Genomic DNA, 18,581 nt, shown 5'->3' with positions numbered 1-18,581 from the left:
CAAGTGTTCTCTGAGCTCTGTATGACTTCACCATTAAGTAAGCACAAGCAAAACAACTAATATTTTATGTATATATGTTTTCCTCAAAGTAGAACTAATATTTTGTATGTACTCACTGCTATAGGATAATAGCCGCTCTATAAGTGGTACAGAAATATACATATTAAATAAATAAAAAGAAAGAAGAGTGCAGGACCTGTTGCTGTTGGTACCTTCAACCTTTTGTCCCAATCAAATTTTGAGATGGAAAGTACTTTTTAATATATAATCAAATATGAACAAAAATTAATTGGTCCAAAACAGGGTGGTCAATTGGACCACCTTTAAAAAAAAAAGGCTCCATTTTAGAAAGAAATAGTTCCACCAACCATGACAATGGTTATATCATATCATATGTAACAGATATGTAAACAATAAAGAAGTTTAGTATTTAAAAGAAAATAATTTAAATGCTTCTTTTTTTTATCTTTAGGTCTTTTATTTTTTTATTTTCTAATTAATACCAATTTTTTTTAAAATTCACATGTCAAAATAAAACCATTGGATGTAATTAATATTAGTATTTCTACCTGAACATAAAAATTATTACTTTTACGTTTTGTTTTCATATTAAATTTTTATATTGACAAATAAACATCCAAAAAATATTCACAACAATGTGTTTTTATTTTCAAGCTATTGATAACAATCAAAACAAAACTGATTGTCATAATCTTGTATAATACATAGAGAAGATGATATACATAAACCATTTAGATGGTATATCATGTGGTCTGGGCTGGCCTATAGGAAACCGGGTCCAAGACCACATCTGAAGCAGTAGTAATAGACCATTAATTGAACTTGCTTTATATCTGCATGCCCGTGACAACTCGCGATACATGCATGCTAGTACAACACCTCCCCAGTTGTAATAGTTACCACCTCGAGGTCTCAAATCCTCCAGGAATTGTAAATACATTAACCGAACGGAGCTTGAATTCGCATCGGGAAACATTATAATCCCGAACAACTCCATTGCATATGCTCGTGTGTGCCGATTGATTATATCCTGGTCATCGACTCCATCCAAATTCGTATTTGCAAAATTTGTTCTCAACCATACAAGACGCACATAGTTTTGTAAGATTGATATTTTCTCACTGGATTGACCCGGATTCTCCACCTTTTTATAATAAAAATCATTATCATCACATTCATAACCATCATACACTTCATGCCCTAGGCAATCTAGGATCAATTGTGACCAATTATCATCGGTACATCCAGAGATAGCCTTCCCTGTAAACATAGATGTTAAACAAAATTATACTAGTACAAAATTTCAATTAATAACAAAAGTATAAATTAGCAGCAAAAAATATTTTACCGGTAACAGATAAGCCCCACAAACAGCTAACATCTTCCAATGTCACTGTGCACTCCCCTACCGGAAGATGAAAACTATTCGTCTCGGGCCTCCACCTCTCGACGAGAGCAGTGATCAACTCTTTGTCAATCTAACAGTGGTGGACTTAGACCATCTGATACAATTCTAAATTCTTCAAACCTTGTTTCATACTTTTATGGTAGTCAATGTGCATTTGCAAAGCTCCAGGACGTAGTGCATGATCAGGCTGGAACGATAATTGTCATGCAAAAAAAGTTTTAACCAAAAATTAAATTTTAATTCAAGAATTTAATAAGTAAATTTAAATCTAAACCGATATTAAACAAATACCTTTACAGTTGCCGCATGTGATTGATGTTGTGCATGAGGCAGCTGCAATAAAGATTCTTCACTTCTTTGAATTTTTCACTACAATATAAATAAATACATAAAAAAAAAATTAACATTCAATATTGACATGCATAACTGTTAGTTTGTAATAATCTAGAAGTCAATAATACGATAAATTATCATAAAGCTTTGTTCATGAATTGAATGTTTATTTATATATCATTTTGTTGCCTTGAGTATTATTGAAATTATGGATCATTTCGAGTTCATGACTGAAATTGTGAAACTCCATAATATAGATAATATATACTCTTAAAAGTCACTGACCAAGGTAATTAGCAGGAACACTAATTACCGCGATAAGGTTAGCATGTGGATTGAAAGATGGTTAAGTTTTACAAACCAGCTGACACGAGATGTCATTTTAATCACATGGATACATGTTTTAGGAACATGGTATTTGACAGACCCCGAATGAAACATTAAATAGAATTGTGTTCGTGTCATTTATGTTTTCATTCAATGTCAAGTTCTACAGTATGAGGTATTTATCGTTCCCACTAAGAAATATGTATGTGTGAGTGTTATCTAACGCTGTCCGTAAAAAGCAGTCATAACGGTAGCATTTCCATACGTATAGCTTAGCTGAGGAAGTGATAGTCTGCCAAGAATACTATTTGTCCCTCGTATCTCTATACGAGCTATAGCATCACTGAGTCCCTTGGTAGAGTTAGATTATCTGCATGCGGTATAATTACAAGAGTAATTATATTTGATAATCTACTCAAGATCAAGAAAAGATACAGTTAGCAAGGATGACACACATCTACCTTGAAACTGATCTGATAGCTATGAGACAAAAAGAACAGACACAAGTAAATTGTTTACTGGATCGTGATATTGTACAGTACATCATCATCTGTGTAATTAGATGGTCATAGTGTATACTGCCAGATGCCTCTTATGATTATAGAAGTTAAAACAGTTTTAATTCTATTTACCAACATAACACAGATCCTATTGGGTCACACCATATAGGAGTTAATCGGAGAATCTTATTGTGATTGATTATAAATTGGTTATGATCAATATTAAGATGGTTATAATTAATTATACGTGTTATAATTAAATTATATTTGTCTTGTTAAAAATGACAAAGCAAAAACTAATGGTTATAATTAGTTATACTTGGTATAATTAATTATAATTAATTGTACGTCATTTAGAATGACAAACAGAAACACAGGTTTGTTTATAAATGTGTTTGACATGTTGTATAAAAATTACCAAACGAAAACCGTAAACGAATATAATTGTACATGACAATTATACATATTTGATATTGGATAGTTACTATTTACTATTCCTTTGGGTTAATGGGTTTAGAATCCATTAAACTAATCTAACCAATATGAAGTTGCAAAATCAAATTTGAATGCCACATCCAAAACGACAAAAATGTAATTTTGTCAAGTACGGGAGTATTTCGGTCTTTTGGCGAACCTCCTCATTTGCCTATAAATAGAGGGGCATAGGTGAAAGAGAAAAACCACTAATTCACGTGTTAATCTGATTACTTCGTTAATTAGATTTCTCTCTTTCTCTATTTACGGTTTTTCGATTGGTGAATAGTGTTTTACCGAATTTCACGGTATTTCAGATTTGGTTTAATTAGCAAATCTGATTGAAACGAATTTTTCAGTGAATAGTGTTTTTGCAGAATACCGCGGTTTATAGTATTTCTGGCAAAAGAAATAAACCGCTCTCTGGTTAGTCCTGGTGGATAACCAATAGAGGTATCACACGTGTGATACTCCGAGTCGATTCCTTCCCTGGCGAGGCTCTACTCGCTCGGTCTGCATTCCAACTGTGATTTGGAAACAAGGTATAAACATGTTATATTAATCTATTTAATTGATAAATAGATTTAATATTTTAGAAAATCAATTATGGAGTAGATATGTAAATAGGATTAAACGGATCTTCTTGATTCGTTTAATCCGTAGCTTAAGGTAGATGTAAAAGTTTTGTTTTACTCTTTCCGCACCTTAAGCATATAAATGGGTTTGAACAGTCAAAACCCCAACATGATTAATCAATGGGTTTGAACAGTCAAAACCCCAACACTATTAATCAATAGGTTTGAACAGTCAAAACCCAACAATAACATGCAAACCCAATCAAATATTAACATTCATTCTATTACTTTACATTATTTATACTACATAAACCACTTATACTACTTTAAAAAAATATACACATAAACCATTTATTTATACTACATGCAAATAAATCATGCATGTACATTAACCATGCAAATAAATAAATCATTCAACAATTAGTACATGCAAGTACACTAAAAAAAACTACATGCACATAAACCATGCATCTACATAAACTATGCAAATAAATAAATCATTCAACAATTAGTACATGCATGTACACTAAAAAAATCTATATGCACATAAACCATGCATCTACATAAACCATAAATAAATAATTCAAAAATTACTATATTCATCTACACTAAAAAAAACTACATGCATCTACACTAAAAAAATCTACATGCACATAAACCATACATCTACATACAACATGCAAATAAATAAATCATTTAACAATTACTACATGCATACTAAAAAAAAAATACATGCAAATAAATTACCACATAAACTATTTTTTATACTACAATTACAACATAAACCATTTATACTACTAAAAAAAATACACATAAACTATTTATACTACAAAAAGAAAAAATTATACATAAACCATTTATTTATACTACAATTACTACATAAACTATTTATTCTAATCATTTATTCATAATTGCGGATTATTTTTCAAAAATAAAAGAATTAAACACATACCTGACGAAATTTGTAGATCTGAAGCTCTTTTTGTTCCTCTTTAAAAAATATACAAACTTATGTAATTAGAATAAAAATCACACTAATTATGAGAGTTAAAAAAAGAATTTAGATGAAGGAAGAAAGAAAGAAGAAGCAAGATGAAAGAAATGGGGAAGGGACGCACTGAGTGAGAAGGAAGAAGAAGAAGGGAGTCACGGGTTCGCGAAAATAGGGACCGAACCGTCCCCACGGTCTGAAGAAAAAAAAAATGCAGACCAAACCGTCCCCACGGTCTGGAGGGAAATTTGTGTAGACCAAACCGTTCCCACGGTCTGGAGAAAAAAATAGAGATTTTCTGTGGCAGAAATTGTGCAGCAATCGTGAAGAATTGGAAAAACCGGAAAAAAAAAAGAGTTGAGACCGAACGGATCCCACGGTCTGCGGAAAAGGCAATTGTGAGACCGAACGGTTCTCACGGTTCTTATGGTTTTTTAAAAAAAAAAGCCATCATATTGTTCCATAAAATTCATTAAATTATTTATGGTTTACAAAAAAATACCTGAGTGGTACAGAAATATACATATTAAATAAATAAAAAGAAAGAATTGTGCAGGACATGTTGGTACCTTCAACCTTTTGTCCCAATCAAATTTTGAGATGGAAAGTACTTTTTAATATATAATCAAATATGAACAAAAATTAATTGGTCCAAAACAGGGTGGTCAATTGGACCACCTTTAAAAAAAAGGCTCCATTTTAGCAAGAAATAGTTCCACCAAGCATGACAATGGTTATATCATATCATATGTAACAGATATGTAAACAATAAAGAAGTTTAGTATTTAAAAGAAAATAATTTAAATGCTTTTTTTTTATCTTTAGGTCTTTTGTTTTTTTATTTTCTAATTAATACCAATTTTTTAAAAATTCACATGTCAAAATAAAACCATTGGATGTAATTAATATTAGTATTTCTACATGAACATAAAAATTATTACTTTTACGTTTTGTTTTCAATTGAATTTTTATATTGACAAATAAACATCCAAAAAATATTCACAACAATGTGTTTTTATTTTCAAGCTATTGATAACAATCAAAACAAAACTGATTGTCATAATCTTGTATAATACATAGAGAAGATGATATAAATAATGTGTAACGGTCTTATTTAATTTTAAAACTTTTAAGTTTAAAAAACAAAGCTATTGAAAAAAAAAAAACGGATGTATATTGGAGACGCTAAAACTGAATGCATTTGAACCATCCTCATAAAAAAAATAACAATTTTATTAATTTGTTAAATAATCAAATTTAATTAATTTAGTAACATACACGAATTCTTACTGAAGAACTTGCTAGAAATAAAATATTGAATTATGCAATTCAGCCGTGTTTTATTTTTTTTTGTTATTAATTGGGCTCTTCTCTACGGCTCACTACATGGTATGATATGCCTTTATTGCCACAGAGAACAGGGATGTCCACCCAATTTGTTTGGATTTATGCAGATTTATGCTACTTAATTATTAGTTATTGCACTTTTTCAGTTTAGTGCCATTGACTAATTAATTATAATAATTTTATTTATATTAAGCTTTTGGCATACCGGAATTTTTCAAGAAGTTTTTAGTTTCTAATTTCTATCCACCTAACTCAATTTTTGTCTACTTTTATGAGGATATTGTTTTTCTTTATTTTTTTTTCCACAAGGGTTGCATACAATAAATACAAGCTTCTGAATCTTCTTAGCAATTAATCATAAAGAAAATGCATTTACCTTGTTCTTCAGGCATGTTATTTATCATTTTAACAAAATTTCTCACATAAAAGCTATTTTGAATTTGGATAATATTCATTTTTGATATAGTGATTAAGATAATATTTTGTGTGAGACCTCGCATGTACAAAATTTGAGCGATTTTTTTTTGGTAAATATTTAAAGTTGGCAGTTTAACACCCAATAAATTTTAATTTATAAATATTTTAAATATTTTATGGACTTATTTGCAATATTTGAAAAAAAAAAGAAAATAGAAGAAAAAAACAGAAAACCAACTAAATGAAAGAAACAGAAAACCAACTGATTATAAAATTTGAGCGATTTTTGTTGGATTGTATTTCCTATTGAAATTCTGACTACGTCGTATTGATTCTGAACAGTCGTTGCAATTTAAATTGGATTTCTGAATTGATCGCTACGAGGTAATCTGACTTCAATTTCTATAATATGTATTTTCAATTTGTGTGGTTAAATTGGATGTTTGAATTGTGTATTAGATTATGAGGGCATATTTAACGGGATAGCGAGTCTGAGGTTTGAATTTGATTTGTGAAATAATATGATTGTGTTTTATCAGAATTAATGAAATGACATGATTGTGTGAAATGAAATGATATGGATATTGTGTGACTTGTATTACTGCTGACTTAAACTTGGGTGCTATCACCGGTTAAATATGCAAATATAACTTGATTTGAAATTGTGTGGATTAATCCAGTCTGTTTGAATGGTTATTTAAATAAGTCAATTATAGAGAAGCGCATCGTGAAATAATAAGTTATTGAGTTTTGTAGTTGACCCTGTATTGTTTCTGTTTGTGTTTTTATTGCGACGTAGGTTGACGGGACAAATGATGGATGCATGACTATCTTTTTTGTCGCGACTCTCGGCCCGACAGCGGGGTCGTGACAGGAAAACTTGATTTTAACTATGTATCTATACATATATGTTTGAGTCGTGCAAGAATGGAGGAATTGAGATTAGTAGATGAAAATAGAGAGAAAACAATGATTTTTCATATTAGTGTGAAAATAGTGTTATTTTGATTAATTTAGTGCAATTTGGATTGTATATTTGAATAGTGAATAGTTGAAACTGAAAAAAAATAGTGTTAATGTGATGCTATATATGAAAGATGAAAAATAGACAAGTGAGGTCTCAACTATGAAGATTATATAAGTTACGTCAATTTCGTCAAATTGAAATTATGTTAGCATGAGAAAGAAGTATTTTTCTCACTCTTCACACACATAAATAAGTTGGAATTATATTAGTAGAAATATGAGAAAGAAGTATTTCTCTCACTCTTCACACACATAATTAAATAGCTGTTATTTCATCTTCATTACAAAAAATAGCGGATTAGTATTGTTCTTAGCTATTCGAAATAAAACTATTAGTTGTTTGAATTGCTTTGAATTGGGAATAACTCCATTTATTTTGAAGAGCAGCTATTTTTTATCAATCCAAACATTAGAATTAATGTGCTGATGATAATTGAGATCTTTACAAATTTTAACCCTAAAAAGAATTGCGAGATTACAATCATTATTTCTTTTAATTGAAGTGGGAAGGTGTCTTTTAGTCTTTTTAGACCATCCTTTTGACAAGTGGAGGCATAATGAAAAATAGGCGAGAGACATGGTTTTATGGTGCAAAATGTGATCATTAAGCTCAAGCAACAATGCATTTTCTTTTCTAAAAGTGACATTATATCTCTTTGGGTCACTAACAAGTACCTTTTTTTTTTTTTTAAATCTTTTCCTTCCATTGCAGCAATGTGTACCATCATCTTTTCTAAGTTGAGACATTTAATTGAGATCACCCTTATGTAAGGATCTTATATGCTCCGTGCGTAATGACAGCAGATGTAATCTTCAAACATATTACCTCGAGATATTGATAATGTTATTTTAACTTCATACTGTATACATATGTTTTTTATTTTTTATTTTTATTTTTTTAATTTTGTGTGAGTTGTAGAAAGCAAAAACAACACTGCCAATATATATCTTTACCCATTACCTCAAACTTCTTATCTTTCATATAATAATGTAACATGTACCGATACTTGCTTAAATTGAGTGAAGAACTTTAAGACGAGAGCTTACTGTTCACAAAATTTATTCTAGAGAAAAGGTATGGTCCTTTGATTGTTCATCCTCTAATTTGTTCCTCGAGCCCATTTTATTTTTATTTTTAGAGTTCTATATCTTTCTTTTTTGGATTATTTGTACTTTTTTTTTCTTACCAGTCACCTCTTTATTTATACTTTTCTTTTTTCCGCTTTCATTCTTACTAATATTTTCAATGATTTATAAAGAATCTTACGAATCTCAAATTACGAATGTCTTGTATTCGATTTTCTTTTTTCAAATAGGAGCATATTTTGAGATTAGTTGTTAAGTTTACAAACTAGAAATTGACACTTTACAAAGTTGTTTATCAAGATTTACAGACTTTAGATATTTGATCCATTTGTTGGAAGCAACAATTAGATTACTTGTTAAATTTATAGACTTAAAAATCAATACTTTACATAATAGGTAGCAAGATTTATAGACTTCAAAGTTTGAAATTAAAGACGTTCTAAAAGATTGTCTAGCACTAACAAAAATACTGTTTATTTTCCAAATACATGGATGCAATCTTCACAAGTAATATCTTAACGCATGCATTTATGTTATATTACCATCAAATATCTCAATTCGTGCTCAGAAGCAATATGTGAACGCATGCATTTTGACAATTGTGATTCAATAATTAAGTAGAATATGAAGATATTTAAAAGAAAAGGTATATATGAATGCATACATCCAGATATTGCTTATGCATATACACGTTCAGAAAATATATAGACATAATTAAAATTGTTAAATATATAGAAACGAGAGTAATGTTGTTCTACATTTGAAAAATCGAGATAGATAAGAAGATATTATGTTCTAACTCGAAACGTGTCATGGCCTATTAGAATTATAATAAAGGTTAGTGCTCTTTGCGATAATTCATTAATAAATCGATTCCACTTAAAATTTAAAAAAATAAGTAAAAGCATTAACTGTTATTGTAATCTTAATGCATAGAACTCAATTGATCAACATAATTTACATATAAATAGAAGCAGGTGGAAATTGAACATACAATGCAGTCTAGTGCTTCAACAATTATGATTTCATATTTTAGTAGATCAAATGGGAGAAAAAGATACTGAAATATCACTTTTGCCAAATTGCATCAAGGAAACAAAGAATAGAGGGTCAACCTATAGTATGCATACTTAGTATTTCCAATCTCACCCATCTGAATTAATTAATCAAGTCGCGAGGTACTAAAATGTAATAATTTCATTAATTGTTCTTCCTATAGAAGCTAATCTTGTTTCATTTCTTCATATGAAGTTAAAATCTAGCTTTATTTTTAGTGAAGTGCTCAAAAGCCCTCCTTTTTCCTTTACTTCTCAGATGGAGCTGGATTATACCTGAATCTCCCATACCAGTTAAGCCTGGTTCTCAAAATCTTAACTTCCTTGGTTCCCTCAATGAATTATTAGCTTATGATAGTCACAATCTCAGTATATCATATAACAGTAAACAAAAAAAGGGAAGTAGATATTGAATATATAAGAAAGGCCCAAATCCAATGTAAAATTGCTAATGTAGACTGAAACTTACTGCAGTTAATTCAAGAATCACATAAAAGTATCATTACCTAATTTACCACAGAACATATAGTTTTACATAAATTTGCCTAATGAGCTGCACTGTGTGAAATGAAACACTTTATGGTACACTAAAAGTAGTCAAAATACAAGTAAAAATGATATGTACTTAATTAAAAATGTAAACTTTGTATGTACATTTACTTCAAATTGCCAGTACATCTAGTTTCACCACAAACCATACTGGCAACAAGAATTGTACCAGTTTACTATGTTTTTTATATCAATCTTCTTTCTATTGTTTTAAGGTACAATTTTGGTTAAATCCATAACTAACAAAACACTCCTTTAATTAGGTAATGCCATATTTATTTCAGGATAAACATTACTATGTAGTTATTAATTCCTAGTAAATTTATTAAAAATTAGTGCCTTTTATTACAGTGTGCTTTACAGCAAGCCTTCATGATGCATATATTTAACAAGCAATCAACCTAACCAACTTGCTCTTGTATATAATTTCACTTTAAATGAAAGAGAGAGCCATGTGACAGTGACAGCTTTTAAATTTGCATCAAATTTTCAATTTTTGGGTGCATTTTGTAGAAATAATTTAAAATCTAAAGAACTTAATATTAAATTAGCACTCCCAATCATCTCAAGATTACAAACTCTTTGTAATCGATCCTTGGTTTGCAAAAAGTTAGCAAAACTACATGTGGTTTTCGCCACATACTGTTCAATACAATTATAAAAACTTAACAATGGCTTATGGTACTGTTTTATCAACAACATAGAGAAGCTTACAAAGTCTACATTTGCTATGAAGAAAGTTCCACTTAAAAGTTTGTGACACATTGAGACAACAACTTACTAATTATTGGGTTGCTATTTTCTTGTATACATATTTCATAAAAACAAAGTACAATTGCTAATACCTGACCCACATACTGATAAAAATATTTCCTCAAAATAAAATGAATCACAAAAATAGAACTAGGCTCTTTCTAAAAATATAAAAATAATAATAAGTAAATAAATAAAAATAACTAGGCCACCAAGTTCTGTATGTATCATATTTCTTATGTAATGAATGTATATGAAAAAGAATTAGATCCTAACCCAAGCTGTAAGCCAACATGTACAAGCAAACTTCAATAGGAAAGCTGCAAAAAGCAAAAGCATTTGGAAAAATGTCTACAGGTGATGAACACTTTTTCATTAAAATTTTGTGTGGGCACTGCTTTTGCCATTAAGTAGTCAAAGAATGAAAATAAAAGAGAGCATAGCTCTCTTGAGCTCCTAACTATGTGCCAAATAATCAATTAATCACACTTCCATGTTTTTCTTTTCTTTCCTAATTTAAGCACTTAACTTTGCTTTAACACCTACTGTCAAACTTTTTTTGGTGAAGCCAACTCTTCTCCATTTAACATAAAATGGAAAAATGCAAATCTTTTAAAATTATTGCGTAAAAAGCAGATAATCAAAGCGTTGAAATTACATATAATACCTTTTACAATAACTAGTATAAGATATTTCTACACATCCTCATAAGATATCATATAACATACCATTTTAAGAAATATACTATTTTTATGAAATACTATAAGATAATACCTCATATGTATATATGGATCAGATGGCATAATATATGCCTTTGTTAGACTGCAATATAGGATATGATTATGTAATATATACCCTGATTTCTTACGACATTGGTACCTCTGATCTCTCAAGTTTTTAGAGCAAATTGAGAGCACAAAAGACTTATTTTCATAGTGTCCTCCCCACCAAGAATAGTATAATATCATCTGTGGAGATATGGGTTGTAAGATGGTGTGGCGACCCACATTGACAAACTCATTTCTGTTGTTGCCGGTCCTTCACAGGCTTTGTAATGTGTAACTGGTCACATTGAGTCGAATCACCAATTATGTTGTGAACACAGCCAAAGAATTAGTATGCTTCTTCATCTATATATACCCACAAAAGCCTCAGTACAAAGCCCATGCCAAACCACTCACCTATCCAATATTCATAGCTATTTTGACCATCTAATACAGAGTCTAAATGGTTTCAAATTTCTTGTAATTCTGTTTATGTTCATGCCAAATACTAACATTCTGTGCTAACTTATCCCTTCAAATCTCAACAAAATTCTTCCTGACATTAAAACAATGAAGGATAAGGCCTCAAAGTTCTTCAAAAACCTATTTACGGTTGTTGTTACACTTGTGAAAACCAAATCGATTGCTGTGAAAACCAAAACTGCCGGGTTCAAAACACGGCTTCTCCTCCTAGGGCTACTAAACAATAAAAAGGTTCTAATGACCACAATCTCTCACAAGATGAATGCAATCCTTTCCAATGAAAGGGACCAACAACATGGCTATACCAGTACCCGTACCGGTGCCAATTTCCGGGCATATGAAGGTGTAATGGTACCACGAAAAGCCCAAATGGACATGATTGGTACACCTGATCACTATTTTGAAGATATGGATATGGCGCTTTTTGAAGGGGGTGATGATGAGTACCCCGACTTGACTCACTCCCTATTCAATTTGGATGAAGAAGAGGGAGAAGAATGTAGTGAGCTTGAATTAGCTGCAAGTTCGGTCACAGATTTGGTAAAGAGTTCCCGGAAAGATGCGTCAAACTTTAACCTAGAAGATGAAATTGACCTAGTCGCTGATGTCTTCATAAGGAAGGTTCTTCAGCAGAGGAGGCTACAGAAACAGGATTCATTCGGGTCTCAAGAGATGAATACTTGAGAACTGAATTTAAGATCCTTTGTGCAACTATTTTAGAGTTGTCGAGATTCTTACCAGAATCTGTGGAAACACATAATTTTTCAAGTATTGAGCAGAAATGTGATATTTGTTTTCTTCTTCTTTTTTGTTAGAGCGAATCTTTACTGCAGAAGTCACGCATTTTTTGAAGTACATTCAGTGATTGGCAATGCATGTTTATGCAAACATGGCAATAACAATTGATTGAGAAACAATTGTACTCCTTTTCTAAATAAGCAATGATTACATGCATCTTTTTAGTGTAATTGAGAAAATTGGCTATGCCTTTTACACTGTTATATTTTCTTAGGAAGTGTTCCATATATTGATACAAGCAAAATTGTAGTTGAAAAGCTGATATTGCATTTTTTAATCGGATAACTTTACACTCCAGTAGTACCAATAGAAAGTAAAGGAAAGCAATAATTGCTAGTAGTAATGCAATTCATGGCAATAATTTGTATGATAGTTATATAAAGAAGAAAAATACAAGATAAAAGAAAGTATATTATGAAAGGTAAACAAAGGACCTACGCCTGATCACATGAATAGTTCAATTGATGTGGAGAAAACTAAGCAGTGTTCTTTGCGGCATTTTGTCAAACAACTCGTGTGCGTGAGGAAAACACAAGCTGTTTTCAATGATTAATGAGACAAAACAATCAACACAGTGCTATACAGAAAAGAAAAGAGAAACTACCAAATATTGCATAATTAATGAAAAGTAGAAGCTAATAAGAAATGCGAGAAATACCGAGAAATGGCAATCTCAAGGGATTGAGTATCATGCTCTCAAAAACGAACTACGACAAACTTCCATTCATTTAATTATTTTTCAGACCTCTTAAAATATATTCATTTGTAGTGTTTCCATTATATCTCTATTTATAACATTACGATAACTTAAAATTTATAATTTAGATATCAAAATAAAAACGTTAAATATAATTTATATTATTTTTTCTATATACAAATAATAAATCATGGTATTTCAATTTTAGTATTGTTAATATCAAGAGCTCAACTTATTAGTTTAGATAAAATTTAAACTACAAAGTGATAAATTTTTATTAATTTTTCATTAACAGAAAATTTAAAATTTTGGTTATTAAAAAATTAAAAAGTAAACGTAGGATAGAGACAAAAATAATTGAGATATCTGAACCGACCTCATTTCTTAAGAAAAGAAAACATCTCTCTCTGCCATTTACCAAAAAAAGAGAAAACCAGACCAACACGAATTCCACCAGAGAGCCATTAATTATTTAAATCAACGGTCGCGATCTAAAAACAAAGTGCGATTCCGGTGTGGAGCTTAAAAAAGGGAGATTTGAGACTTGAGAGCAAAGACAAGTGCGATCCCCACGAATTCATATCCTCTGCGTTAACTCAGAAGGGGATATTTAAGTTAATAAATCTCAACCGTCTAATTTATTTCAAAATTCGTGCAGATTAGTTATGCATTAATATTGAAGTATCCCTATGTTATAGACAAGAACTGGATTAGTTACGTTTAAAATCAGACGATTGAGATTTATTAACTCAAAAGATTTCCTTTTGAGTTAATGCAGAGGATACGCATTCGATCCACACTTGATTGGCCTCTGGATTGAACTGGGGTTGATTAAGGCCTGGGCCTAATTAAATCAGATTCAGGCATGAACCCAAGATTTAGTCATTAATTTAACAAATGATAAACTGTTAAAAGGTAAACAGTTCAGAGTGAGGCTATGCTAATATAAATATTAGTCCGTATTATGTATTAATATTTTCATTATAAATTTTAAACATTTAATCTAAACCATTTAATATGATATTCATACGGAAATACAATTGAAAACTAAAATTTATATATTCTTTTATTTTTATTTTTATTTTTCTTGTAGATAGCTAACAAATCACTACTTTTAAATAATCTTCAGATACATTTTAATCATGTTAATCGGTTCAAATTAACTATTTGAAATTTAAAAATAAAATATGAATTTATAGTACAAATCGCTCTACATTTTGCATATTACTACAACCTCACTCAAACAATTATAATATATACTTACACAATAATTAGACATGTTAACAGCATTTGCCGCCAATCTTCAAAAAATAATAATTAAGCATGTAGTACTTGAAAATCATGTTAAGCGGTTTAGTCCTCATATTCATTTTTTTTTCATATCCTTTTAATAGGAAGATTAAGATACTTCGAGAAATCTAAGATTGCACGTAGGAGTAGTTCTCGACCAAAGGAAAATAAAAAATAAAATAGAGCAGAAAATATTTTATATGCTCCAAACATAATTTAACATTTTTTTTGTACTCCGCAAGTATCTTAAAAAACAAATTTTAACAACAAATCAAGATATTTTAAAAAGCGGTTCAAATCTAAATGAAATATTCTACAGCTGCGGTGAATTTTACAGCATGTAAGTTGCTTTCTTACTATTTTAAAGCCAAAGAAAATATAAATGTTATTCTGTAATCTCATATGTATCTGCTTGTTCTTTTGTAAATTGTTATTAACTTTTACTACCAAAATAATCCAAATTCATACCAGTTGCTACCAGTTTGGATCTAAAATGTTAATGGCTTTTACTTTAGTCTTTGTTGCTTAATTGCATAATTTAGGACTAGTGGAATTCCAGAATTTTTTTAAAATAAATAAACCAGTTTTTGAGAATGAAATTACTAAACCATGTTTTGTACATTTACATTTAAAATTATTTAAGAGAATTACTTCACTTATTGCACATAATTTGATTTGAATTCAAAGACGCTAACAAAACTGTTCACATATAAGAACAACCAAATATTAATTATCCACTTATATAATACTCTCCAATCTGGATGAAATAGCCGAAAAAGTTGTTATAATTGCATTTTTTTAATAAATAAGTTTCAAATTATTTTTGATAAAATGAATCATAAAATTGGTTGTCCTCTAATTAATTTCTCAAGTACAAAGTTTTTTGGTTTTTTTGAAAACATGACAGTATCTCAAGTAGAAAGTTAACTATTCTTTGAAAGATAATTCGTTTGTCCAGTTTATAAACTATTAGACATTGTAATATTACAACAGGTGTATACTAATAAAAATAGAGCATACTCATATGCTTCATTTTTGCTTGTTTTTGTTTTTGTTAAGTTGATTGATCAAATTTATATCTTGCTCTTGTGTTAATTCATGGTGCATGCTCTAAAGTAGTTTCATCTTATTGTCGTGAATTTTTCACAAACATGGTGTGAATATTAAATATAGACATTAATTGCTTAGTTAGCAATTAAAGAGTCAAGACCCAAACTGTTACAAATTCGTATAAGGTGAGGTACTGACAAGATTAAGTTCAACTCGGATCATTTAATTAAAATTTGTACGAATTTTGAAACAAATCCCCTATATTTATTGGCGGATCAAGATGGATTAGGGGTAGGTACTAGTTTATTTCTGGATTCGATTTTTTTTTTTTTTTTTGAGATTCAATGGTATTTTAACTTGTGCTTACTCTAGACAAAAACAATGACTATCGCTAGATTTAATTTACAGCCAGTAGAAGAAGATTACACGAAAAAGAAAGTCGGTCCATACTGATTTGAGTAAAAGAATTAAAGAAAAAAGACGCGGTCCGATTCACTACACTCAGAAGAGTTGCTGATTTGTCAGGAGAAAAAAGAGATATGCTACTGAGAATCTAAATATATATCATGTCATAACTAGTCATACCGTGACTAAATTTGGAAGGATGGTCAAAAACACGTGAATGGTCATAAAGCATTAGCCATGACCAAGGCATGCCGTGACCACACGTGACGTATCCAAATGTGACCAGTCATGTTTAATTTTTTTTTTTCATAATTTAGGCTAGTTTATTCAAGATTCACCATTCGTTCAAGATCGAAAGGTCTTAATTACACGTGACTCACATGACCATAAGTCGTGTCGTGACCAAATCTTTTGCATGACATGCCGTGTTGTGTCAAGTTTTCGAAAGATGACCATGTCACGTGAATGGTCACTGCACGGGACATGCGAGTAACAATACGTGACCGGCACACATGCAATGTCATGCAGTGAGATATGACTAAACCGTATCGTATCGTGACGTATCTGGTCATATCGTGATTTTTTTAGATCCTTAATTATCTGTTTTCTACTTTAATTCGTCAGGAGAAAAAAAAATACTCTTATTAGTATTTTATACCTGCTACTGATCGTAATTCTAAATCCGTCCTTGTTTATATTTCAACCATGTCTAAAATACTTTTGACTTTCATGCAAAAATATAAAAAAAAAAACTTTTGACTTAGTTTTGACCAACTTGATGCGATCAGAAAAGGAATATGGCTCAACTGTTACTTGAGGCTAATTAAGCCCAATTAGTCTCAATATATAGAGATAAAAAATTAGCTTAATTTAAAATAACAAATTTAATATTGATCAATGTGTAATTGTAGATTATTTAATTATATGTCATGTAATCTCTTTCTAAATTTAGATGAGTTCATTCTATATTATATTGCTTTGGAAGTGGTATTTATAGTTGAGGTAACTTGAATTCAGAGCTAAAAATTATGTCCAAGCCTCTTTCAAAAAGGAAAGAAATAAGAAAAACCTTTTTAAGAAAATTATATGTAACAGTTGCCTGAATTTAATATGTGTATGTAACTTTTCGTTTGTACTAACAACAAACAAATGAGAGATCTGTCTAATTGATGCAATTTTCATGCTGAATAGTTCAAACATATTTCAACTAGGCCACAAATTGGTACAACATATTTAATGTATTATAATTGAATATCTACATCTAAAATATTATTTATTATTTATTTCTCTTATATTTATTGGTTTTAATTGCCTACTAATAATTTCATTGATGAAAAAACATATTACAACGAGTCTAATGACCCTTAATGACCCTCAATATTAGATCTAAATTCCTGTATTCTCATAAATTCATCTAAATTACTCTAATAATCTAATTCTACTTATCTACAATCTTAAACACTATCTTACCTCATTCCTCATTTCTTTTAACGACCGATCAACTTTCGTCCAATAACTGTAGCGCGATGACCGAATATGCTCATTGCAGCGTTCCAATCAAGATGGTGTTAGTTTGTAATAATCTAGAAGTCAATAATACGATAAATTAATCATAAAGCTTTGTTCATGAATTGAATGTTTATTTATATATCATTTTGTTGCCTTGAGTATTATTGAAATTATGGATCATTTCGAGTTCATGACTGAAATTGTGAAACTCCATAATATAGATAATATATACTCTTAAAAGTCACTGACCAAGGTAATTAGCAGGAACACTAATTACCGCGATAAGGTTAGCATGTGGATTAAAAGATGGTTAAGTTTTACAAACCACCTGACACGAGATGTCATTTTAATCACATGGATACATGTTATAGGAACATGGTATTTGACAGACCCCGAATGAAACATTAAATAGAATTGTGTTCGTGTCATTTATGTTTTCATTCAGTGTCAAAGTTCTACAGTATGAGGTATTTATCGTTCCCACTAAGAAATATATATGAGTAAGTGTTATCTAACGCTGTCCGTAAAAAACAGCCATAACGGTAGCATTTCCATATATATAACTTAGCTGAGGAAGTGATAGTCTGCCAAGAATACTACTTGTCCCTCGTATCTCTATACGAGCTATAGCATCACTGGGCCCCTTGATAGAGTTAGATTATCTGCATGCGGTATAATTACAAGAGTAATTATATTTGATAATCTACTCAAGATCAAGAAAAG

At 30.2% G+C, this 18,581-nt stretch overlaps 2 protein-coding genes and 1 long non-coding RNA gene across 4 annotated transcripts in view; 2 read left to right on the top strand and 1 right to left on the bottom strand.

The window, feature by feature from the left end:
• Nucleotides 1-903: 903 nt before the first annotated feature.
• Nucleotides 904-1,782, bottom strand: LOC144561473 (uncharacterized). The gene is made up of 3 exons (XR_013513851.1): nucleotides 1,721-1,782; nucleotides 1,370-1,616; nucleotides 904-1,281 (listed from the first exon to the last, which is right to left on the bottom strand). It is a non-coding gene; the product is annotated as an uncharacterized LOC144561473 (long non-coding RNA).
• A 9,290-nt stretch (nucleotides 1,783-11,072) lies between these two features.
• The window catches only part of LOC144562170 (uncharacterized), an 88,066-nt gene continuing 80,557 nt past the window's right edge, over nucleotides 11,073-18,581 (top strand). For both annotated transcript variants that reach the window (XM_078311344.1, XM_078311341.1), the window contains exon 1: nucleotides 11,073-11,082. The gene's annotated coding sequence lies outside the window, so the exon portion shown is untranslated. The remainder of the gene's footprint in view (nucleotides 11,083-18,581) is intronic.
• Nucleotides 11,751-13,062, top strand: LOC144562076 (uncharacterized). Its single transcript, XM_078311212.1, has one exon. It carries the CDS (start codon nucleotides 12,197-12,199, stop codon nucleotides 12,791-12,793), a length of 597 nt encoding a protein of 198 aa, XP_078167338.1. The 5' UTR covers nucleotides 11,751-12,196; the 3' UTR covers nucleotides 12,794-13,062.

Source organism: Carex rostrata, chromosome 11 (genome assembly GCF_964058835.1).
Source record: "Carex rostrata chromosome 11, lpCarRost1.2, whole genome shotgun sequence".
Taxonomy (NCBI): Eukaryota; Viridiplantae; Streptophyta; class Magnoliopsida; order Poales; family Cyperaceae; genus Carex; species Carex rostrata.
This window is presented reverse-complemented; position numbering and strand designations above follow the sequence as displayed.

Coding starts and splice junctions, on each gene's coding strand:
- LOC144562076 (XM_078311212.1), top strand. CDS start 12,197: ATGAAGGATAAGGCCTCAAAGTTCTTCAAAAACCTATTTACGGTTGTT.